General features: G+C 53.7%; 1 protein-coding gene across 1 annotated transcript; it reads right to left on the reverse strand.

Annotated features, from left to right (window-relative positions):
• On the reverse strand, window positions 1-24,052 carry MAP3K10 (mitogen-activated protein kinase kinase kinase 10). The gene is made up of 10 exons (XM_033225014.1): window positions 22,772-24,052; window positions 16,949-17,129; window positions 10,509-10,657; window positions 9,845-10,020; window positions 8,995-9,241; window positions 6,006-6,122; window positions 2,590-2,761; window positions 2,378-2,490; window positions 1,365-2,063; window positions 1-606 (listed from the first exon to the last, which is right to left on the reverse strand). The coding sequence occupies exons 1-10, from the start codon at window positions 23,451-23,453 to the stop codon at window positions 284-286; spliced, it is 2,859 nt and encodes a 952-aa protein (XP_033080905.1). The 5' UTR covers window positions 23,454-24,052; the 3' UTR covers window positions 1-283.
• Between the last annotated feature and the right edge of the window lie 1,500 nt (window positions 24,053-25,552).

Consider the following 25,552-nt stretch of genomic DNA (forward strand, 5'->3'; position numbering starts at 1 on the left):
GTAGGGGGCAGGGGTTACCTTTAATGCTCCATTTTGTGCCAAATCCCCCATGAGGCCCTGTCCCTGAGTATCCCTGCCCACCCTCCCCCCAGTGCAGGGTGGGCACAGGGCTCCACCCCCTGGGGTACAAAGGAATAAGTTAAGTGTTCCCCCCTCCCTCCTTCCCCAATAAATAGAGTGAACATCCTGCCCAGGGCCTCCCCCACCTTGTGGCATGGCGGGCTGGGGCGGGGCCTGGGGCGCTACATTCATGGCTGCCCAGGCGGGCAGTGGTGGGCAGGCCTTAGTGGGAGCCGTGGGCCCCACACAGGGGCACTGTGCTGTCCTGGTTCTGCCCCTCCATGTCCATGTCCAGCAGCGTGGGCTGCATGCTGGGGGGCCCAGGGCTCTCCGGAGTGTCTGGCCTGCTGGGAGGCGAGATGGTGAGTGTCCGGCCGAAGGAGACCAGTTTCCAGGGGTCCAAGCGGGGGCGACTGGCAGCCGGCCGAGGTCTCGGGGCAAAGGTCAGGGTGGTGGGGCGGCCTGGGAAATCGGGGGGCCGGCGGCGGGCTGGAAACAGAGCCTGGGGGTCGGGCAGGCGGGGGAAGTCCAGAAGGTCACGAGGGCCTGGTAAAAGAGGTTCAGAGGAGGTGAGTGGTGTGGGGCAGAGGGTAGCATTAAAAAAAGGCCAGAGCTTTTACATGAAAAGCATGAGTTCTGGTTTCTCTCGAGAAATCCATGGATCTTGCTGCATCCAATTTCCATCTGCAGTGTGGCAGTGCTGGGACCTTGACCTAGGCTGGGACCGCTCCCAGCTGCTTGCTCCTCTAGGTGGACCCTGGCCTGTTCCTCAACCTTCTGGAGCTGCTACTTAGCAGCAGCCGCTGGGGCCAAAGCCCTGGTCTTCCTGACTCTTCTACATTGGGCTAAGCTCATGCACAGACCTCAGGCATGGCTTATCTCTGAAGGGGGATAAAAATGGAACCTCACTGCACGGGTGAGGAGCAAATAAAATAATAACTTACAACAAGCAGCACAGTGCCTGACGTGGGTACTTAATAACACTGCCATGGCTGCATCTCCCACCCAGTTAACAGATGGAGAACAGTGTCTAGGCTGTGTAAGAATTGGAATAGTCATGCTGGTCACCACTGCTAAAGGCACCTATCTAGCGTTGTAGGCATCAGTTTGCCACCTGTGTCTCAGTCCCCTGGAGACCCCCAATGCCTCCAGGAGTGAGGGCTAAACGGACACAGGCCCTCCTTCTTCCACAAGAAGCAGGAGGATTGGCTGCTTGAGGGGTCGTGGCTGGGCTGGACTTGCGACCCTGGCAGAGGAGGAAAGAAGGGGTTTTCTGCGGCCTGGGTGCGGGGCACCTCACTCACCAGGGCCATGGCCCGCGGGCTCGGGAGGCCCCCGCTGCCCCAGCGCCCCGTCCGATGGCGTCCGCCGGTGCCCGCGGCTCACGGCGCATGCAGCCGTGACGTGGGTGGGCGTGAGCGACTGGCGGGGGTCCTTCTTGAAGCTCTCCAGCTCCAGGTCCACCAGGGGGTTGGCGCTGGGCGAGGGTGTGGGCGCGGGCGGGGAGGGTGGTGGGGAGGGCGCGGCCGGCGCGGCCTCATCGCTGTCAGAGCGCAGTAGTGAACGCGTGGAGTTGCAGTCAGACACGGACGACAGCGACACGAGGGTGGCCGAGGGCGCCAGGCCCAGGCCGGGGCCCACGTCGTCACGGCGGCCGTGGGGACGCGCGGGAGGGCTGAGGCCCCGCGGGAAGCGGCCGGCGCGGGGAAAGAAGAGGCCGTCGAGCCAGCGCCGCTGCTCCTCGCCGTCAGCCGCGCGCGCCTCGGCCACGTCGGCGCCCAGGCCCACAGCCCCCAGCAGCGTGGCGCAGCCTAGCAGTGCCAGGTCGCAGCGCCGTCGGGCACCGTGTCCCCACCGGGCGGGGGGCGCGGTCGGCGTCGGCTCCCACGGCGCCCGCGCCCCCGGGGAGGGCTCGGCGGGCAGTGGCACCGAGAGGTAGGACGGGGTCGAGTAGGGGGAAGGGGGCACGCTGCTGCCTCCGTCCTCCGCCTCCGCGAACTCCTCTGCAATCGGAGAGGGCCATCACTCGGCTGCAGGGCTGACCAGGGCCCCACGGGGACATGTGGCAAGGGACCCCTCCAACAGCAAGACCAAGGCCCACGAGCATGTTCTTGAATCTGTCTCCCTGAGAAGCCTCAGAGAAGGGTGGTCCCTGCCCCTGGAAAGGCTCCCCCACGCCCCAGGGGCTACCATCTCCCTTTCCAGGAAGGCCTCCCACCCACTGGCCCAGTGAAATCTGGTTTCCTCCCTCAGCCCCAGAAGGCTCACCCCTTTGGCCAGGGAACCCCCACCCCCTTACAAGCACCCAGGCTCTTACCCATCTCATTGAGGCTGGCGAAGCCAGGGGCGATGGGTGTGTGTTTGGGGGACTTGCCCAGGTTGGGGGCACTCGATGACCACTGTTTGCTTCCTTCCCCCAGTCCCTTCAGCCTGTGGGGCCCAGGGAGAGTCGGAGACCTCAGTCCTGTGGCCTGGAGCCTGGGAGCTGGGGCTTGGGCACAGGGTGGGCACCGCCACGCCACACCTCACCTCTCCTCTCCTCCCACCCGCTCCTTCTGCAGGGTGGAGCTGGGCCCCCACGTTCGGCCCTTCTTCTTGCCCCCGACCAGTTCTTCCTTCTTTGGGGGCCCACCGCGGCTCCATGTCCCACTTCCTCCACTGCTACTGCCACTGCTGCTGCCACCACAGTCCACGGGAGTCACTAGGTCCAGAGAAGCCACTTGGTTACTGGGTGGAGGGTCTGTCCCCACTGGACTCCCAGCCTTCAGCGCCCCCGGCTCAGCCCCACCCTCCGCCTAGGAGTCCAAGGGTTCTTTTGAACTCCAGTCGTGACCCTCCCTGCTATAAATCCCCCCGTAGCTCCCTACTGCTGTCAGGACAAAGTTCCAGCTCCTCTGCCTGGCACTGAAGGCCATGAGCGGTTGGTTCCCTGCCAACTCCTCCAGCCTCCCCTGCTCTTCACAGCCTAACCCTTCACCATTCATTCCCGCGGGCTGCCTGCGCTTCCCGTCTCTAGCTCTGGGTAGTTAGTTCCCTGGGTGTCAGCTGCCTTCATCTCTGTCCCTGCGATGCTCTGGACCTATCTGGTGCCAGTGTTTGCTGCCATGGTATGGGTATTTGTCTCTGTGTCCCCTGCAGGACTGACCTCCTGGGACTGGTACAAAGCGGGTGCCCAGAGGGCAGGGAGGCTGTGGGTGGGGACAGTGCTGGGGTGAATGAAGGGCTGGAACTTGGGAGTTAGCCTTTCACCCTTCAGCCCATCAGGAAACTCCGATGACCATGTCTCTGCCATATAGCCCCAACTGTGGACATCTGTCCTTTCCAAGTCCCCCACCCTGGCCTGGCCTCCATCATCTCACTGCTCTCTCCATCTTTATTTCTTACAGCAGCCAGAGGGAAAAAGGTCAACTTGATTCCCTCAGTGCCTTCCTCACATGGGCTCTGGGGGCTGCCCCAGGGCAGTTAAAAGAAAATCCATACCAGGCCAGGTGCGGTGCTCTCGCCTGGAATCCCAGCACTTTGGGAGGCCGAGGCAGAAGAATCACTTGAGGTCAGGAGTTGGAGACCATCTGGCCAACATGGTGAAAACCCCATCTCTACTAAAAATACAAAAATTAGCCAGGCGTGGTGGTGCAGGCCTGTAGTCCCAGCTACTTGGGAGGCTGAGGCAGGAGAATCGTTTGAACCCAGAGGTGGAGGTTGCATTGAGTTGAGATCGTGCCATTGCACTCCAGCCTCGGAGACAAAGCGAGAGCCTGTCTCACCATGGAATACCATGCAGCCATAAAAAGGAACGAGATCATGTCCTTTGCAGGGACATAGATGGAGCTGGAAGCCGTTATCCTCAGCAAACTAACGCAGGAAGAGAAAGCCAAACACTGCATGTTCTCACTCACAAGTGTGAGCTGAACAAATAGATCACAGGGACACAGGGACGGGAACAACAGACACTGGGACCTGTGGGGGGGGGGGCGGGTGGGAAGAGGGACAATATTAGGAAAAAGAGCTAATGCATGGGCTTACTATCTAGGCAGATGGGTTGATAGGTGCAGCAAATCACCACGGCACACACGTTTACCTATGTAACAAACCTGCACATCCTGCACATGTACCCCAGAACTATAAACAAACATTAAAAACAAAAAAATCCATACCAAAGGTGTCAAATGAAAATTAAAAGAGAAGAAAAGAAAAGAAAATCAAATCCAGACTCTTATCCTGCCCTTAGGGCGCTACCTGATCTGAGCCCTGAGAACTCCCTGACCACAAAACCTACATCCTCCTCCCATTCACTCAGCTCCAGCCAAGCGGGCTGACAAGCAGCCCACGCTGCTCCCACCTCCAGCTTTTGCCTTTGCTGCTCCCTCCGCCAGGGGCATGGTTCCCTGAGGTCTCAGCCTGTCTCAACCCTTAGAACGAAGGTCCCTGCTCAAACCTCACCTCCTCCCATAGGGCTTCCAGATGTAAAATAGCAACCCTTCTGTGATGGGTAATTTTATGCATCAACTTGACTGGGCTAAAGGAAGCCTAGGTAGCTGGTTAAGCATGATTTCTGTGAGGGTGTTTCTGGAAGATTAGCATTTGAATCAGTGGACTGAGTCAAGAGAGATCATCCTCGCCAATGTGGGTGGGCACCATCCAATCCGCTGAGGGTCCAGATAGAACAAAAAGAGAGTTAGCTTTTTGTCTAGGAAGGCAGAGGAAGGGTGAGTTTGCTCTCTGCATGAGCGTGGACATCCTCTTCTCCTGCCCTGAGACGTCGGACATTGGTACTCAGGTTCTCAGGTTTTTGGACAATTTTTTTTTTTTTTTGAGACTGAGTCTCACTGTGTTGCCCAGTTTGGAGTGCAGTGGCACGATCTCGGCTCACTGCAACCTCTGCCTCCCAGGTTCAAGTGATTCTCCTGCCTCAGTCTCCCGAGTAGCTGGGATTATAGGCACGCGCCACCATGCCTGGCTAATTTTTGCATTTTTAGTAGAGACTGGGTTTCACCATGTTGGCCAGGCTGGTCTTGAACTCTTGACCTCAGGTGATCTGCCTGCCTCGGCCTCCCAAAGTGTTGGGATTACAGGTGTGAGCCGCTGTGCTTGACCAGGTCTTTGGACTTGATTTGGAACTACATCAAATTGCAGGACTTCCCAGCTTCCATAATCGCATGGGCCAATCCCTCATAATACATCAATTTCTTTTGTTTTTGTTTTTAAGTAGAGATGGGGTCTCACTTTGTTGCCCAGGCTGGCATCGAACTCCTAGGCTCAAACAATCCTCCTATTTCATCCTCCCAAAGTGGTGGGATTACAGGTATGAATCACCGTGCCCAGCCAATACATCTCTTTCTATATTTCTAAACATAAGCTGTTGATTCTGTTTCTCTGAAGAACTGTGACTAATACGTCTCCTCTGAGCTCCTTTAAATAATTTATCACTATTAGAAATTATCCTGCGCCCGCGCGCGGTGGCTCCTGCCTGTAATCCCAGCACTTTGCGAGGCTGAGGTGAGTGGATCACTTGAGGTTAGGAGTTCGATACTGGCCTGGCCAACATGCTCAAACCCCCATCTCTATTAAAAATACAAAAAATTAGGCAGGTGTGGTCATGTGCGACTGTAACTATAGCTACTCGGGAGGCTGAGGCAGGAAAATCGCTGGAACCCAGGAGGCAGAGGTTGCAGTGAGCTGAGATTGCACCACTGCACTCCAGCCTGGGAGACAGAGCAAGACTCCATCTCAAAAAGAAAAAGAAAAAAATAAAAATAAAAAGGGAAATTATCCTGCTTACAGACTTATTTGTTTACTGTCTGTTTCCCATGATAAGAATGAGGAAAAGGGCCTGGGCTTGTCTTCTTTCTTGCTGTTACTCTGGCTTGGTGCCAGGTATAAACATCGTGTGCAAAAATGTTTGTTCACTGACTGACTGACTGGTCAGGGCCTTGGGAGATACTCACGGCGAATGGCCCTCAGCCGGGGGATGATGCTGGGGCTTGCAGGGGGGCTGGCCCCATCAGATCCTTTCCGCTTATCCAGGGTTGGAGAGGCCTGGACTGTGATCTTATGCTCAAAGCCTGCAGAAAGAAAGAGAAGCTTTCCTAAGCAAATGGTTCCAGGGATTACCAAAGGGAAGTTTCCTCTGTAGAAGCAGAGAAGGAATTCTAGAATGGGACCACTGCCATGTTTCATTCCTTAATGCAGTGGTTCTCACAGTGTGGACCCTAGAACAGCAGCATCACTGTCAGCTGAAAATTTCTTGGCAATGCAAATTCTTGGGCCTTCCCTGAATCAGCAAGTTGGGGTGAGGCTCAGCAATGGAACTGTGGTTTAATAAGCACAAGCACAAGAGCTCTAGCGGACCAAGGACCTAGGCCTCAGTGTCCAATATGGCGGCCAGTAGCTACGTGCAGCAACCGAGCACTTGGAATGCGGCTTGTGCAATGGAGGAATTGGAGTTTAACCTTCATTTATCTAATTTTTAAACTGTATATCTATATAAAAGATGAATTCTCACTGTGGGGCCCAGGCTGGTCTTGAACTCTTGGCCTCAAAAAATCCTCCAGTATCCGCCTCCCAAAGTGCTGGGATGACAGGTGTGAGCCACCATGCCCAGTCAACTCTTTATTTTTTTGTAATTACAGTAATTTAAGTTTAAATTGTAAAAAGAGGTGCTCCATTTGATTATTGGAAACTCATGTTTGGAACAACTTGGGTATGTGTATGTACTTTTTCAACTCTAACTTTTATGAAATCTAAATACAGATCAAATGTTTTTGATAGGTCAGGAACAGTAGCTCATGCCTGTAATCCCAGCACTTTGGGAGGGCTGCCTAAGCCCGGGAGTTCAAGACCACCCTGGGTAATATAGCAAGACTCCATCCCAGAAAAAAAATTTTTTTTTTTTTTTTTTTGAGGCGGAGTCTCGCTCTGTCGCCCGGACTGGAGTGCAGTGGCCAGATCTCAGCTCACTGCAAGCTCCGCCTCCTGGGTTTCCGCCATTCTCCTGCCTCAGCCTCCCAAGTAGCTGGGACTACAGGCGCCCGCCACCTCGCCCGGCTAGTTTTTGTATTTTTAGTAGAGACGGGGTTTCACCGTATTAGCCAGGATGGTCTCGATCTCCTGACCTCGTGATCCGCCCGTCTCGGCCTCCCAAAGTGCTGGGATTACAGGCTTGAGCCACCGCGCCCGGCCAAAAAAAATTTTTTTAATGAACATTTTCTGTCCACATTTAGATGTGCTATACATGTAAAATACATCTGGATTTCAAAATTTTAGTGTGAAAAAAGAAGGTAAAATATCTCACAATGATTTTGTATTGATTGCATGGATATATTGGGCTAAATAAAAAATACATATATTTTTTGAGATGGAGTTTCACGCTTGTTGCCCAGGCTGGAGTGCAATGGCACGATCTCGGCTCACTGCAACCTCTGCCTCCCATGTTCAAGCGATTCTCCTTCCTCAGCCTCCTGAGTAGCTGGGATTACAGGCATGTGCCACCAGGCCCGGCTAATTTTGAAGTTTTAGTAGAGAAGGGATTTCTCCATGTTGGTCAGGCTGGTCTCGAACTCCTGACCTCAGCTGATCTGCCCGCCTCAGTCTCCCAAAGTGCTGGGATTACAGGCGTGAGCCACCACACCTGGCCTAATAAAAAATATTAAAATTGACATCTCTTATTTATTTTTGCTTTTATGTGTAGCTTACTAGAAAATTTAAAATTATACATGTGGCTTGCATTATATTTCCACTGGCCACTGCTGTTTAAGGCACTGCTTCCTGGCTTGTAACATCACAGAGAGAGACAACCAGACACTACGTGCCTCCCTCCTGAATGCATTACCTGGGAAGCAGTGTGGGGGAAAATAAAAATCAAACCTGAATCTGAATCTGATTAAGTCTTGAGATCCAATTACTAGGTTGATCCATGTGAAACTTCTGTTTTTGTAGGTCAAAAATGATCAAATATCAGCATATATACGTATATCTTAATTATATATTTTGTGACAGCGTCTCGCTCTGTCACCCAGGCTGGAGTGTAGTGACGCAATCTCAGCTCACTGCAACCTCTGCTTTCCGGGTTCAAGCGATGGTTGTGCCTCAGCCTCCCAAATAACTGGTATTAGAGGCACCTGCACCACCATGCCCAGCTAATTTTGTATTTTTAGTAGAGGTGGGATTTCACCATGTTGACCAGGCTGCTCTAGAACTCCTGGCCTCAAGTGATCCACCCACTTTGGCTTCCCAAAGTGCTGGGATTACAGGCGTGAGCCACTGCTCCTGGCCAGATTAAAATATATTTTTAAAGAGAGATAAAATGAAAAAGAAATTTCAGAAGTGACTGTCCTAAGTATCAAGACAGATGTTCCTCTCAGAGTGTGGTGTGAGGTTGTGTTTGGAAGGGGCAGGTGGAAAGCACTTGGGATGGCTGTGAGGTTCTCTTTGCTTTCATGGGGGTGACTAGAGTAACTCACTTAGCTGTACAGGTTTTTGGTCATTTTCTTTTTTTCTTTCTTTCCCTTAGAGATAGGGTCTTGCTCTGCTGCCCAGACTGGAGTGCAGTGGTGCAATTACAGCTCAGTGCAGCCTCAAACTCCTGGACTCAAGTGATCCTCCCACCTCAGCCTCCCCAGTAGCTCGGATTATAATTGCACGCCAACATGCCCAGCTAATTAAAACACTTTTTTTTTTTTTTTTTTTTTTTGGTAAATATGGGGTCTATGTTGCCCAGGCTGGTCTCAAACTCCTGGCCTCAAGGTGATCCTCCCACCTTGGCCTCCCGAGTAGGGTGGGACTACAGATGCTGGCCACTGCACTGGGCTGATCACTGACTATGTGTGATATATTTAGCAATAAAAACAAGTTGAAAAAGAAAAGGAAGAGATAAATCCTAGGTCAGGGCTGCTCCCAGCAGCCTCTGGGGGGCGCTTTGGGGACACGGGTGGGTACCGGAGGGCAGGCTGATGTGGCTGCCGCCTTCTCGCAGCTTGAGCAGGCGGCTGCGCTTGAAGTTGCCCTTGCGCTTGCGGACCCGGGGCTTCTCCTGGCTCAGTTGGCACATGAGCAGGTGCAGCTCCCTTTCCACGATGTCCATCTCGCGTTCTGCCAGCTCCTGCTCCCGCCGCCGCAGCTGCTCCTCCTGGAAGCGCTGCTCCTGCGCAGCCCGCAGCAGCTCCTCCTCACGGCTCCGAAGCTCCTGGGGAGGAGAGGCGGTGGCTGGGGGGAGGGGCTTAGCTGTTCTGCTTCCTGGGTAGGGACCCAGGGCTGCTGGGTCTGGTTGGTGCCTCACACAAGGTTACCTTGCTGTGGGGCACATTGGGTTTGCCACCCGACTCATGCTTTGCTATCCAAGCTGGGTGCCAGGGCAGGGAACTGTGTTAGCCCAAAGAAAGGGGTGCTTTTCTTTCTTAACTCTTCAATTTAGGAAACTTCAGATATCCACAAAGGCAGAGAACAGTGCACCCCCCTGTACCCATCACCCAACTTCAACAATTACCTATGCTTTGCGAATCTTGTATCCCCATCCTTCTCTCCTCTGGCCCTCTCTTCGTTTCTGCTGTGGTATTTTAAAGCCAACCCCAGACATCATGCAGTGTCACCTGTAAGTACTTCAGTACAGGGTGCCTTTTTCTTATTAATCCACCAACAGGAGGCTGTCTTTTCTTAATATGCAAAAAAGGCTCTCTTAACCCTGCATGGACCCAAAGGCTGGGGTTCAGGGGAGGGGTCTCTGAGCAGCCCAAGGCATCAGAACTCAGGGGTCTTGCTCCATCTTTCCCACCTTGCCCCCTGCCTTCACCTTCTCCTTGGTCCGAAGGTCATCAAACATGTGCTGAATCTCCAACTTCCAGTCTTCCTGCAGCGAGTGGAAGGACTCCAGTGGCATCTGGAACAGGGCTGACTGTTCGATGACTTCAAGCCGCTTCAAGATGCTGCCGAAATCTGGCCGCCCATGGGGGTCTGGGTCCCAGCATTCTAGGGTGGGAGGAGGAAGGACAGTGGTGGGGGGTGGAGGTGTCAGTGGTCACATTCTGGGAACTCAGCCTGCTCAGAGGAAGGCAGAATTTCTGGGGACTGCAGACAAACAGCTGCTATGGAGCTGAGGAGAAGGGATTCAAAGCCAAGTTCCTGGCCAATTCCACTCAGTGAAATGCTGGGAGAGAAACCCCGGGACCTGCACCCCCAGGAGAAGCTGGTGGTGCAGTCAGGATCACAGTGGAATCCCAGGGCCAAGGAGTCCTAACAGGTTGTCCTGGAGAACTCTGGGCCTGGCCCAAACAAGGGTTGGGGCATGGGGAATGGAGCCAACCATGGGGAGACTGTTTAGAGTCCAGTGAGTTCTAGCCCCTTCTCCCTCACTCCCAGGCCCACTGGTATGGATGGGTGTGAAGGGGCGAGGTCTGGGCCCACAGGTCCCTGCCACCTCAAGCTGAGCCTACCCTCACCACGGGGCCCCGGCTCACCCTCCAGGAGGCGGGCAAAGGGCTCGGGGCACGTGGAGGGAATGGGCAGCGTCAGCTTATTCATAGCCACACCATATGCCACGGCCAAGGCGTCGATCTCACGGTAGGGAACCTCCCCAGTCAGCAGCTCCCACAGCAGCACCCCGAAGCTGCAGGCAGGGGAGAGGGAGGAGTGATATCACAGCCCACCCCAATCCTCACCTATACCCAGCCCTGCCCTTGGTCCCATGCAGGGCCGCCCTCACCCCAACACCCACTCCTGGCCAATGAGGTCACAAGAACTTGCTTTGACCTCTGTGGCCTTGTTCTCCAATAGATGGGGTGCGCTTGGCTCTCTGATGTCTCTCCTTTGCTCGGCCTCTCTTCCCTCTCCCCTACCTGAAAATCTTCAGGTCCTGTGTTCCTACTGGGCAAATCCATTTTTCTCATTTTTATTTTTGTAGAGATGGAGGTCTCACTATGTTGCCCAGGCTGGTCTCAAACTCCTGGGCTCAAGTGATCCTCCTGCCTCAGCTTCCCAAAGTGCTGGGATTATAGGCATGAGCCACTGCACCCTGCCTAAATCCATCCTTCTCGGCCCTGGACTTTGAAGACCCCTGAGGCCTCACCTCCAAACACTCTCAGCCCATTCTAACCCCAACTTCATCTTGCAGCCACACTGAATACTGAACAGGCCCTGTTCTTTCTAACCTCCGGCCTTCACACATGCTGTTCCTTTTGTGGAGAACACTCTTCCCTTGTGTAACTATTTGTCCCTCAAGTCTCAACTCAGGTTGCCCCCCGCTGCCAGGAAGCCTTCCTTGATTCCGTAGCCTCCAAAGCTAGGTTAGAGGCCCCTCCTCTATGTTTCCCAAAACACTCAGCACTTACCTCTAAAAACCAGTTAACATTATTTAACATTTATAAAGTGCTTACTGTGGGCCAGGCACTGTGCTAGGCACTCGGTAATCCTCACAACAGCCCTGTAAGGCAGAAGGGTTTGGTATGACCCCTGCTTTATCTGATGAGCAGGTACAGGCTCAGAGAGGTAAGGGGCTTGCCTGAGGTCACACAGCTAGTGAGTGGTGGAGCCACACCTGGACTCAGGTCTGCCTGCTGCCCACGACAATGCCTTCAGTGGCTCCATGGTACCAGGGCGTGCGTCACTGTGCTGTGGTCCCTACGAGGCTATCTTCCCCTGCAAACTCTACATCCTCCCAGATCCTGATGGTCATTCTGTGTGGTGTTTATTCTGGAGTAGATCCCTGGTCTCCCCCACTATCCACTCATGCATTCATTCAACACAGGTATATATTTTTTCAGACAAAGTCTCTGTCGCCCAGGCTGGAGTGCAGTGGCATGATCTTGGCTCCCTGCAACCGCCGCCTCTCAGGTTCAAGTGATTCTTGTGCTTCAGTCTCCCAAGTAGCTGGGATTACAGGTGCGCACTACCACCCCAGCTAATTTTTGTATTTTTAGTAGAGATGGGGTTTCACCACGTTGGCCAGGCTGGTCTCAAACTCCTGACCTCAGGTGATCCACCTGCCTCAGTCTCCCAAAGTGCTGGGATTACAGGCATGAGCCACTGCGCCCGGCCCATTCAACGTATACTTATTAAGTGCCTACTGTGTGCCAAGCACCGTTCTAGACACTGGGAAGAGATAGACACAATCACTGCCCCCATGCAGCTTACAGCCTCCCATTCTTCAGTGACAGTGCTGGTGAACTGAGCTGGCCACATGCTGCCTGCATGAATTTTCCATTCTTTTTTGCAGCTAAGCATGTCCACATGACCACAGTTCTGGTGCATGGGATGTAGGAGGGGGTGTAGTAGGCAACTAGCTTCCAGGAAGTGTCCGTAAAAAGAAGGGGTGCCTGGCCGGGTGCGGTGGCTCATGCCTGTAATCCCAGCACTTTGGGAGGCCGAGGCGGGCGGATCACAAGGTCAGGAGATCGAGACCATCCTGGGCAACATGGTAAAACCCCGTCTCTACTAAAAATACAAAAATTAGCTGGGTGTGGTTGCGTGCACCTGTAGTCCCAGCTGCTGGGGAAGCTGAGGCAGGAGAATTGCTTGAACCCCAGGAGGCGGAGCTTGCAGTGAGCCAAGATCACGCCACTGCACTCCAGCCTGGTGACAGAGTGAGACTAGGTCTCAAAAAAAAAAAAAAAAAAAATAGCTTGGCATGATGGCGGGCGCCAGTAGTCCCAGCTACTTGGGAGGCTGAGGCAGGAGAATGGCATGAACCTGGGAGGCAGAGCTTGCAGTGAGCTGAGATCGTGCCACTGCACTCCAGCCTGGGCAACAGAGCAAGACTCTGTCTCAAAAAAAAAAAAAAAAAAAAGAAAGGGTGCCCTTTTTCTCTTTTCCCCTTCCTATGGTTGGAATGTAGACATAAAAGTTGGACCCTGGGGGGTAGGGGGAAGGGGAGGGAGAGCATTAGGACAAATACCTAATGCACGCGGGGCTTAAAACCTAGATGATGGGTTGATGGGTGCAGCAAACCGCCATGGCACACGTACACCTATGTAACAAACCCTGCACATTCTGCACGTGCATCCCAGAACTTAAAAAAAAAAAGCTGGAGTCTGGAGTTAGGCACAGTGGCTCATGCTTGTAATCTCAACACTTTGGGAGGCCAAGGCAAGAGAACCTCTTGAGCCCAAGAGATCGAGACCAGCCTAGAAAACAAAGTGAGACCTCATCTCTGCAAAAAGTTAGCCTGGCGTGGTGGCATGCCTGTGGTCCCAGCTACGAGAGAGGCTGAGGTGGGAGGATCACTTGAGCCCAGGAGGTTGAGGCCGCAATGATTTGTGATGGCATCACTGTACTCCAGCCTGGGTGACAGAGCAAGACCCTGTTTAAAAAAAAAAAAAAAAAAGGCCGGGCGCGGTGGCTCAAGCCTGTAATCCTAGCACTTTGGGAGGCCGAGACGGGCGGATCACGAGGTCAGGAGATCGAGACCATCCTGACTAACACGGTGAAACCCCGTCTCTACTAAAAACTACAAAAAACTAGCCGGGCGAGGTGGCGGCGCCTGTAGTCCCAGCTACTCGGGAGGCTGAGGCAGGAGAATGGCGTGAACCCGGGAGGCGGAGCTTGCAGTGAGCTGAGATCCGGCCACAGCACTCCAGCCTGGGTGACAGCGCGAGACTCCGTCTCAAAAAAAAAAAAAAAAAAAAAAAAAAAAAAAAAAAGCCGGGCACGGTGGCTCATGCCTGTAAACCCAGCACTTTAGGAGGCCCAGGTGGGCAGATCACGAGGTCAAGAGATCAAGACCATCCTGGCCAATATGGTGAAACCCATCTCTACTTAAAAAAATAAAATAACAAAAATTAGCTGGGTGTGGTGGCAGGCGCCTGTAGTCCCAGCTACTTGGGAGGCTGAGGCAGGAGAATTGCTTGAACCCAGGAGGCAGAGGTTGCAGTGAGCCGAGATCACGCCACTGCACTCTGGCCTGGGTGACAGAACAAGACTCCATCTCAAAAAAAAAAAAAAAAAAAAAAGCTGGAGCTCAAGCAGTCATTTTGGATCATGAAGTAAACTTGAGAATGGAGACCACACAAGGTGGGGGAAAAAACAGTGGTTTATAACTGGAGGGTAGCATGATCCTTCCCTCTTTCCCATGTCCCGGGAAACCTATGGAGGTATTTTGATTGTTATAATGACTGGGAGTGTTACTGAAGTTTGTGGCTGGGAGGTGTGGATATCCTGCATCCTGGTAAGTATAGGACAGGACCACGCCAGAAAGAATTAGCCTGACCAGCCAGGCATGGTGGCTCATGCCTGTAATCCCAGTACTCTGGGAGGCCAAGGCGAGTGGATCACCTGAGGTCAGGAGTTCAAGACCAGCCTAGCCAACATGGTGAAACCCTGTCTCTACTAAAAATATAAAAAATCAGCCGATGCATGCCTATAATCTCAGCTACTTGGGAGGCTGAGGTGCGAGAATCACTTGAATCTGGGAGGAGGAGGTTGCAGTGAGCGGAGATTGTGCCATTGCACTCCAGCCTGGGTGGCAGAGCGAGACTCTGTCCCCCCCCAAAAAAAAGAAAAGAGAAAAAAAAGGTAGCACAAATGAATGCCTGATGTACAGCCAGTTGGAAATTCTCCCAAAGGGCTGCTCTGCTCTAGGCTGAGCCGGAGACTTCCTGTCTCTGTCCCATACCCATTAATTTGCTGCTTGGACAATCTGGAGCCTCAGCTGGGAATTGACGGGAACAGTAAATGGGGAGACCCAGGTTTGGCTCCAACCAAGCAGAAGGTCCTGGGTTGAAAGTCTCCACGGCCACCATCAACTCTCACTGGTGACAGCAACAGTCCCATCATTGGCCGTCTCTACCTAACAGTCAAAGGAGCTTTTAGTTTTTAATTTTTTTTTTTAGATGGAGTCTTGCTCTGTCGCCCAGGCTGGAGTGCAGTGGCGCCATCTCAACCTCTGTCTCCTGCGTCAAGCAATTTCCCTGCCTCAGCCTGCCGAGTAGCTGGGACTACAGGCACCCACCACCACGCCTGGCTAATTTTTGTATTTTTAGTAGAGATGGGGTTTCACCATGTTGGCCAGGCTAGTCTTGAACTCCTGGCCTCAAGTGAACCGCCCACCTCGGCCTCCCAAAGTGCCAGGATTACAGACGTGAGCCACCGTGCCCGGCAGAATTTTTGTATTTTTAGTAGAGATGCGATTTCACCACGTTGGCCAGGCTGGCCTCAAACTCCTGGCCTCAAGTGATCCACCCACCTCAGCCTTCCAAAGTGCTGGGATTACCAGCGTGAGCCACCGCGCCCAACCTCCAAAGGAGCTTTTATTTACTTCCTTTTACAAAAATTAGCTTAAAAATTTCTTTTTCATACAGATGGGGTCTCACTATGTTGACCAGGCTGGTCTCAAATTCCTGGCCTCAAGCGATCCTCCTACCTTGGCCTCCCAAAATACTGGGATTATAGGTGTGAGCTACCATGCCATTCAGACATGGCTCCTCATGGCCTCCCACTTCATTAGAATAAAACCTGAAGGCCACTCCCTCACCCACAGGGCCTTCCAGCTCCCTCTCCTACATCATTTCCTACCTCTCTCTGCCTTGCCTGCACAGTGGCAGCCACGTGGGCCTTGTTGCTGTTTCCGGAACACACCACGCTCACCTCAGCACCTCCTTTTGGGTACCTGCTCCCCCTGACTGGGCAGCTTCTTCCCCCAAACTTCTCGTGGCTGGTTCCTTTTTGCCACTCGGAACTCAGATGAAGTATCATTTCTCAGATTGCTCAGAGAAGCGTTCCCAAAAGTAGTCTTCCAGCCCTCAAAGCGCCTTCCTCTCAGCCCCTCGTGCTTCGTACTAACACTTTTTTCTGGTGTACTTAATTATCTTTAAAAATTATAATTTTCTTAAAAACAGCTTTATAAAAAAGAGCTTCTTGTATGTTTATTTACTTACTATTCCTGAGGACAGGGATTGCGTCTATTTTTCTTCGCTGCTATATCCCTAGAACCCGGTGCAGGTGGATCAATGAATGAATGAGTGAATTCATCATTTTCCCATCTAACAGATGGGACGGTGCATGGGCTTGTGTCTGAGGGGGCTTTCAGTGCTGGCATCTACACGCTGTCTCTATGCCTTTTTTAATTTTTTCTGTTTTTGGAGACACAGTCTTGATCTGTCACCCAGGCTGGAGTGCAATGGCACGATCTCAGCTCACTGCAACCTCCACATCCTGGGTTCAAGTGATTCTCCTGCCTCAGCCTCCCAAGTAGTTGGGACTACAGGCACCCACCACCATGCCCAGGTAACTTTAGTATTTTTAGTAGAGATGGGGTTTCACCACGTTGGCCAGGCTGGTCTCAAATTCCTGACCTCAAGTGATCCACCCACCTCGGCCTCCCAAAGTGCTGGGATGACAGGTGTGAGCCACTGCTCCCAGCCTTGTCTCTAGATCTAATGAATTTTTTTTTAATGGAGTTTTTTTTTTTTTGAGACAGAGTCTTGCTCTGTTGCCCAGGCTGGGGTGCAGTGGCCAGATCTCAGCTCACTGCAAGCTCCGCCTCCCAGGTTTATGCCATTCTCCTGCCTCGGCCTCCTGAGTAGCTGGGACTACAGGCGCCCGCCACCTCGCCCGGCTAGTTTTTTGTATTTTTTAGTAGAGACGGGGTTTCACCGTGTTAGCCAGGATGGTGTTGATCTCCTGACCTCGTGATCCACCCGTCTCGGCCTCCCAAAGTGCTGGGATTACAGGCTTGAGCCACCGCGCCTGGCCATGAATTTTTTATTCTGATCCAACGTGCCCCCTAGTTGCCATTTGTGCTAGCTGAACAGGTAACCGGCACCTGTCTGGTGGCCTGACCTTGCCAGCAGGTCCCTTTGTCAGACTGAGATCCTGGCTTCAGCAGGAGACCCTCCCTCCCACTCTGCCCTCACCCTTCCTCCCTCCCTCACTCCGCAGAGGTCATCCCGGCCGCGCCTTTCAGCACCTCCAGACATCACTGCTTTTGGAGAAGAGGGAGAGACGGATAACCTCCGGAGCCATCCAGGCATAGGTCCCCGCGGCGCTCATCTTGGTGGTCTTGTGCCACTCGCGGGCAAGGCCAAAGTCTGTGATCTTGAGCACCGTGTCTGCGAGGTTGTGGTTCTCGATGGCCTCCAGGATCAGGACTGTGGGGTGGGAAGAAAGGTGGGTCACCCCAGACTTGCCGTGTTGCAGACCCAAGTGTTCCGGCCCACCGCCTCAGTCAGAAACACGTCTCTCCTCTCACTGCCTCAGGCTGCCCCACTCTGTGGCAGCTCCTTTCCTGGCCTGGAACATCCATGAGCCCTTCCACCCAGGTCTAATCCCTGTCCCAGGCTCCCATGAGGGAGTAGGGAGCTCCTCCTGCATCCTCTGCCCTCCTGACTCTGTCCTGGGCTTTGGGGAGCTCCATGAATGGTCGAGAACCAACAGCCAAGGCTGAAGCAGGTCACTTGAGCCCAGGAGTTCGAGACCAGCCTGTGCAACATAGCAAGACCCCATCTCTACAAAAAATTTTTAAAAAATACCTGGTTGTGGTGGTGCATCTCTATAGTCCTAGCTACTTGGGAGGCTGAGTTGGGAGGATCACTTGAGCCTGAGAGGTTGAGGCTGCAGTGAGCCATGGTCTTGCCATTGCACTCCAGCCTGGGCAACAGAGTGAGACCTTGTCTCAAAAAAAAGAAACAACAGCCAAGGTCTTGGTCATCCAGGCCTTGAGTTCCCAGCTACCCTGGAAGCAGGAACTGCAAACCTTGGGCAGAAGGGAGGAACATGGCTTCCCCATTGTGTCTGTCACCCCTGTGGCACACTGCAGTCAGGGTGTGCCAATTCTACCCCTTCCTGTGTCCACACTCTTTGCCATGAGACTTTGCCATTCTTTTTGCTAAAGAGGCAGAGTATGGCTGGGCATGGTGGCTCACACCTGTGATCCCAGCACTTTGGGAGGCTGAGGTGGGTGGATCACTTGAGGTCAGGAGTTTGAGACCAGCCTGGCCAACATGGTGAAACCCCGTCTCTACTAAAAATACAAAAATTAGCTGGGGATCATGGTGCTCGCCTGTAATCCCAGCTACTCAGAAGGCTGAGGCATGAGAATCGCTTGAACATGGGAGGTGGAGGTTGCAGTGAGCCGAGATTGCGCCACTGCACTCCAGCCTGGGTGACAGAGTGAGACTCTGTTCTCAGAAAAAAAAAAAAAAAAGGCAGAGTGCACCCTGACTCTGGCTCAGCCGTATGACTTGCTTTGGCTAAGAATGACAGGGTGCCAATTCCAAGCCGAGGCCTCGCATGTCTGCGGGCCCTCTTGCACTTGTCTGGTCACCGTGACAACATGCCTCAGCTACTCTGCTTGTCCAAGAAGATGAGAGCTACTTGGAGCAAAGCCTCTCCAGCTGAGCCCAGCCTCCATCGGTTTACCCTCCAGCTGGTCCGCAAATGCACCAGCAGTAATAAACAATGGTGGTTTTAAGATGCCGAGTTTTGGGGGTAGCTTATTACACAGCATTATTGTGACAAAATCTGACTGATGTGTTCCCTAAACATACTGGATGGTTCCAGCTTACTTTCTACCAGGGTTGTCACTAACAGTGATGAGGATCATGGCTAGTGTTTGTACTGTGCTAAGCTCTCTATACGAATTGACTCACAAACGACCTCCCCCTTCTTTTTTTTTTTTTTTTTTTTTTTTTAAAGAGACAGGGTTGGCCAGGAGCAGCGGCTCACGCCTGTAATCCCAGCACTTTGGGAGGCCAAGGCAGGTGGATCACTTGAGGTCAGGAGTCTGAGACCAGGCTGGCCAACATGGTGAAACCCTGACTCTACTATAAATATAAAAATTAGCCGGGTGTGGTGGCAGGTGCCTATAATCCCAGCTACTTGGGAGGCTTTGGTGAGAGGATCACTTGAACCTGGGAGGTGGAGGTTGTAATGAGTCAAGATCGCGCCACTGCACTCCAGCATGGATGACAGAGCAAGACTCCATCTCAATGAAAAAAAAAATAAAGAGACAGGGTCTTTTTCTGTCACTCAAACTGGAGTGCAGTGGTGTGATTATGGCTTGCTGTAGCCTCAAACTTCTGGGCTTAAGCAATCCTCCAGCCATGGCCTCCCAAAGTGCTGGGATTACAAGAGTAAACCACTGCACCCAGCCACAACCCATTTTTCTTGACTAGCCAACAGAGGCTCAGAAGTCACTTGGCCAAGAGATCACATGGTTAGAAGATGGCAGGACAAAGGCTTGAATTAGTTTTGTCATCAGAGCCCAATTTAACTGCTGGGATATTTTACTACCTTCCATCACACAGAGGCCCCAAAGTATACAGTGTGCTGCCTGGGTTTGAATCTCAGCTCTGCTTCTTCCTAGCTGCATACCCTTGTACAGTTTACTTTAATCTTTACAACTAGACTTCTCCTCTGTTAAATAGGGCTGGTAACAGAATTTACCTTCTACCGTTACAGTAAACATTTATTGCCTGAAACAATAGAGCCTTTAAGAGTGCTAGCTGTTATTATTAGTGTGTGATGTTGCCGTAATTGCTCTGAATTTCTCCACCTTTCTCTTTGCCATTCCTGGCTACTTACCAGTCATAACAATAATAGTAAGGTAGTTCTACTATCATGCCCATTTGGCAGATGAAGGAACTGAAGGTGGCAGAGATCAGCAAATCACCCAGGGTCACACAATTGATAATCCTGCCCATCCTTTAAAGCCAAGCTTCAGACTGGGCACGGTGGCTCATGCCTGAAATCCCAGCACTTTGGGAGGCCAAGGCAGGTGGATCATCTGAGGTCAGGAGTTCAAGACCAGCCTGGCCAACATGGTGAGACCCCTGTCTCTATTAAAAATACAAAAATTAGCCAGGTGTGGTGGCGCACGCCTGTAGCCCTGGCTACTTGGAAAGCTGAGGTGGAAGAATCACTTGAACCCGGGAGGTGGAAGGTGCAGTGAGCTGCGATCATGCTACTGCACTCCAGCCTGGATCATAGACTGAGATGACTCTGTCTCAAAAAAAAAAAAAAAAAGCCCAGCTTCAATGCCACCCCCTCCTGGAAGCACCCCCCCCAACCCAGTAAATTCCTAGCCTGTGACTCCACCTCTGCAGAAACTTTCCCTTCTTAAGTCCCCACCTCTCCTGTTTGTGTCGAAACCCTGTGACAGAGGGAATATCTCATGGTTTTATGCTTTATTTCTGTATTTCCCAGGATGGGCCTAAGTCAGTCCCCCTTCAAAATCTGTATGTGATCATGTCACTCCCTGCTTCAAATCCTCTAATGGCTTCCACTACATCAAATAAAATACCTCAAGTCCTCACCATGGCCCCCAAGGTCCTATGTGATCTTGCTCCTGCCTGCCTTTCTGATCCTACTTCCTCCCATCTCTGCCTCAATGCCTGCTGTTCTGGTCTTGCTATTCTCCAGTGAGCCACACTCACTCCCACTTCAGGATATGCACCCCACTGTTCCCCTTCCCCAGATCTTTGTAAGGCTGGGTCCCCTTTGTTCAGGTCTCTGCTCAAATGTTGCCTTCCCTGACCGCCCAATGTAAAGAAACCCTCTGCTCCAGCCTTTGCCTTAGTCCACTGAGAGCCCCTGATACTCTCTGAAATTTTGGTATCCATCTATTCATCATTTTTTCCTGTTCACCGGAATATAAATTCCATAATGGGGGGAGGGGGAAATCTTGCCTTGTTCACTTCTGTAATCCCAGAGCTGAGGACAGTGCCTAGTACAGACTAGGCGCTTAATAATTACTGGTGGAATGAACCAATGAATGAATGATGGCAGGTGAGGAGCTCCTTAGGGTAGGATGAGTAGGGAAGCAGTGCTGTGGAGGCACTGTGTCCTCTGTGTCTGGCGCAGAGCAGACCCATCACCCAGGAGGAAGCCCTGGCCATAAAAGGCCCACTGTCTCTTTGGCCAGATAACATTGGCTACAAAAAACCTGGGGGTGTGGGGCGTGCTGTCAATCAGCAGGGGCAAGGAAGGACCGAGGAGCCCCAGCCATCAACAGGAACATGCTGGGTGGCCCTGCCTCCATTTACCCAACATTTCAGAGGTACTGGGGCATAAGCATCAGTTCCCCAGACATGGTACCAGCCCTGGCACATCGTGGTCATGTATTAGCTCTTTTTTTTTTTTTCTTTTTGAGATGGAGTCTTGCTCTGTCACCCAGGCTGGAGTGCAATGGTGCGATCTCAGCTCACTGCAACCACCACCTCCTGGATTCAAGCAATTCTTCTGTCTCAGCCTCTGAGTAGCTGGGATTACAGGCGCACACCACCACACCCAGCTAATTTTTGTATTTTCAGTAGAGACGGGGTTTCACCATATTGGTCAGGCTGGTCTCAAACTCCTGACCTCAGATGATGCACTCACCTCGGCATCCCAAGGTGCTGGGATTACAGGCGTGAACCAACGCGCCCTGCCAAGCTCTCTGTTGATACACAAATGTCAGGCTTGGGAGGCAAGGAAGATGCAGTCCCTCCATTCTAGGGGCTTACAGTTGCTATGGGTGGGGGAATAGCAATATATTCATAAAAATAGTGGGACGGATTAAAATACATTTCAATATGTAGAAGTGATAGAAATCAGGAGTAGATGAGATATGGGTGTTGAGAGCAAAGGGGGCACCCTCACATTTCAGGGCTTCAGTGTACGTGATGTGAGGACCGGGGACATGCTGGCTTTCTCCACTGCTGATGCCTCTGCTTAGCACATGATCTGGCCTGGTAAATACCAAATGGAATAATTAACAAATAAATGAAGAAATGAAAGGGAGTGAGATGGGGCAGAGCAAGAATGGGAGAGCCAGGAATGTAAGATTTTTTTCTTGCTGTATCCCTGGGACAGGGTCTGGCACACAGCACTCTGGAAATATCTGTGGAATGAATGAACAAAATTGCTAACCTGTGAGTACCGTCAGGGCAGAAACCGTGGCTATCTTAGTCCCAGTTGGGCTCCTGCTTAATAGGTGCTCAATTAATACTTGCTGATGCCACATGAAGCTCCTTGATCTAGAAATGAGTCCTGTAGAACGTTCCCTTCTACCTGGCTCCATTATTTATTCAACCAGCCAATCAACTTTGGAGAACCTGTGAGGCAGCCTGGAAGCTTTTATATAAGCCACATCCATTTAATTCCTCCCTCATCTTTTCCAGTTTGCCTTGGCCAGCTGGGCCTATGAAGACTCCAGGAAATGGTTCTCAACTGGGGGGTGATTCTGCCCCCCAGGGGACATTTGCAATGCCTGGAGACATTTTTGGTTGTCATAGCTGGGGATAGGGGGCAGGGAATGCTAATGGCATCTAGTTAGAAGAGGCTGAAGATGCCGCTAAGCAACTCACAATTCACAGGACCGCCTCTACAACAATGATCCGGCCTCAAGTGCCAATAGTGCTGGGGTTGAGAGACACTGACTCCAGAAGGGGTAGGCTCTTTTTGTCTCTGCCTGGTGGACTCTGGCAGCATGGCTGGATGGTGAGCACCTTGAAGGCAGGCACTGTATCTGTCCTGTTCACGCAGGAACACAGGTGTTCATGGATACATGTTTATTGAGCGATTGTGACTCTGCAGCCTGGGAGGCAGTTAAGTCCTTCAACCTTTCTGAGCCTCCTTTTTCTCCCTTAAGGCCGGCAAGGCCTACCTCACCTTCATCCTGAAGGTATCATACTGCTGCCCCTTTTCGCTCCAGGCACAGTGTCATCTGGTGTCCCGCACCCTGTTTCCCACCACCTAGGCCTGGCCTCGAGAGGTTCTGTGGAAGGAATTTTAGGGAGAGGACACCACTTACTGTTGATGGACTTGAGGTCCCGGTGGATGATGGGCACAGGGGCACCATTGTGTAGGTAGTTCATGCCCCGGGCCACCTGCACAGCCCAGTTGACCAGCACGTGAGGTGGCACCCGGCGACCTGCCAGCACCCTGCTCAGTGCGCCACCCCGGGCATACTCCATCACTAGGCAGAGGTGTGGGGGGTTGAGGCAGGCGCCCCTAAGGGCAATGATGTTGGGGTGCTGCAGGGCTCCAAAGAGCCGGGCTTCTTGGCACACCTGTTCCGCTGTCACTGCCGGGTCTTTCTCAGGGTCCAGCCGGGCGGCCTTGACGGCCACCTCCTCGCCACGCCACAGAGCCCGATAGACCTTGCCAAAGCCCCCCACACCGATGATCTCCTCTAGCTGCAGCTCGTGGAAGGGGATCTCCTGGGGCAGCTGGAGGCCCGCGGGTGCAGCACGAGCGCCGGGAGCCACGTAGTTGCTGGGGAAGACGCCCACGCGGCCGCTGGGGAGCTGCCCGGTCCACCAGCCCTCATCGCCGGACACTGCACAGTCTTGGGAAAGCACCTGGACGCGATCGCCCCTCCGCAGGGTCAGCTCCTCGTCGCCCGCTGCCTCGTAGTCGAACACTGCGGTCCAGACGGGCCCCGCGGGGGTCGTGCCCCACTCCTTGGCCGCCACCCCCTCCTCCTCCTCCATGGGGGAGGGGCCGGGGGCTGCGGGAGGCCGCTTCACACAGGCTGCCCGCGGGATGCAGAGGGCGGGCCCCGGCGGCCGGGATGGAGGGCAGTCCCTGCGGTGTCTAGGGGGCTCCTGAGGGCCATGGCTGGGGCGCCCTCCGCAGGAGCAAGAAAAACCCCCCTTTCAAAGGGCAGGCTCGACCCTTCCGATTTGGCTGTCCGGGCGGGGCGCGGTGGGAGTGGGGCGGCAGGTTCACCTGTGCCTCCCAAGCGGCAGGTGACTAAGAGGGCCTGGCCGCGCGGCTCTCGAATGCCCACCGGGGTCCGCCGGTGGGGGACGAGGGCGAGGGCGGCAGGCAGTCCCTGTTCCCCGCGCCGCTCACCCCGCGCAGCTCCACCGGCGGCCCCCGGCTCCGCATCCCGGGCCACGACTGCCGGGCCGGGCTGGGGTGGCGGGGCCCCTGGGGCGGCCGCCCCGGGTCGGGGTGGCGCGCCCCTCGGCCTCCTCACGCTCGGGGCAGTCGGGCGGCCCCCATCCTTGGCACCGGCCTCCGGTCGGCCCCAGCCCCTGCCCCCGCCCGTGCTGCTTCCCGGGGCAGCCGGCGGGGCCCGAGTGACGTGTGGGCGCCGCCGCCGCGGTGCCGCCTGGGAGTTGTAGTCTCTGGCCGTGCGGCCTCGGGGCCCTGCCCTCAGCGCCCCCCCGCAGAGCCCCGCGGCCAGCCTGGGGCCGCAGTGGACACGACACCCTACGGGGCCGAGGGAGTCCTCCCGGGGAGATGAGCCCGGCCTCGGCCCCTCCTTCGGACGCGGCGTAGCGGGTGCCCAGGGCTGGGGGAAGCGCTCCTCACAGACCCTGCTGGGGCCGCGGCCCAGGATAGGGTGCATTGCAACGGACGGGATTAGCAACGCGAAAAATAGGAGCTGCATGCATGACGGTGACTGCCCAGAGCTGCGAACGCAGCCTGGACCCGGTCCCTGAGGCAGGACGGTCCCTCGGACCCCCGAGCCAAGATGCACGCTGGGAACTGTAGTCCGCGCGGGGACCTGGCGCTGCAGGGGGCGGTCCCCAAACCGCGGGCTGCGGGCGTCGGCGGGTGGTTGGAGCAAGTAAGGGGTCGGGCCGGTGGCGGGACCCTGCGGGGATGATGGGGCTGGGAGGATGTGTTTAGTGCCTCTGGGGATGTCACAGCCACGTCAGCTTTCCCCACCAGCTCTGGGTTCCTCTGCTGAAGTCAGAACTGCTCTTGAGAGTCCCCGATTCCTATTTTATAGGAGTTTCAATTTCGGGGAGCTTAATGTGCATGTTGTGTTCAGTGCTTTGTACACGTGGTATCGTTAAGTCTTCACAAAGAGCCCCATTTTACAGATGACTCATAGAGAAGTGAAGTCATTTGCGCAAGGCTGCAGAGCTATAAATGGCAAAGCAAGAATGAAAGGCAGTTTTAAAAATTAACAACCAGGCCAGGCGCGGTGGCTCACGCCTGTAATCCCAGCACTTTGGGAGGCCAAGGCGGGCGGATCACGGGCGGATCACGAGGCCAGGAGTTCGTGACCAGCCTGGCCAGCATGGTGAAACCCCGTCTCTAATATTAAAAAAAAAAAAAAAAAAAAAAAAATTAGCCGGGCGTGGTGGTGTGCGCCTGTAATCCCAGCTACTCCAGAGGCTGAGGCAGGAGAAGCGCTTGAACCCGGAAGGCAGAGGTTGCAGTGAGCCAAGATCGCACCACAGCACTCCAGCCTGGACTACAGGGCAAGACTCCGTCTCAAAAAAAAGAAAAAAGAGGCCCGGCGCGGTGGCTCAAGCCTGTAATCCCAGCACTTTGGGAGGCCGAGACGGGCGGATCACGAGGTCAGGAGATCGTAGACCATCCTGGCTAACACGGTGAAACCCCGTCTCTACTAAAACATACAAAAACTAGCCGGGCGAGGTGGCGGGCGCCTGTAGTCCCAGCTACTCGGGAGGCTGAGGCAGGAGAACGGCGTAAACCCGGGAGGCGGAGCTTGCAGTGAGCTGAGATCTGGCCACTGCACTCCAGTCCGGGCGACAGAGCGAGACTCCGCCTCAAAAAAAAAAGAAAAGAAAAAAGAAAAAATAACAACCATCGCCACGAGTAACAA

The sequence above is a fragment of the Trachypithecus francoisi genome, unplaced genomic scaffold (genome assembly GCF_009764315.1).
Source record: "Trachypithecus francoisi isolate TF-2019V2 unplaced genomic scaffold, Tfra_2.0 Lachesis_group12, whole genome shotgun sequence".
NCBI lineage: Eukaryota > Metazoa > Chordata > Mammalia > Primates > Cercopithecidae > Trachypithecus > Trachypithecus francoisi.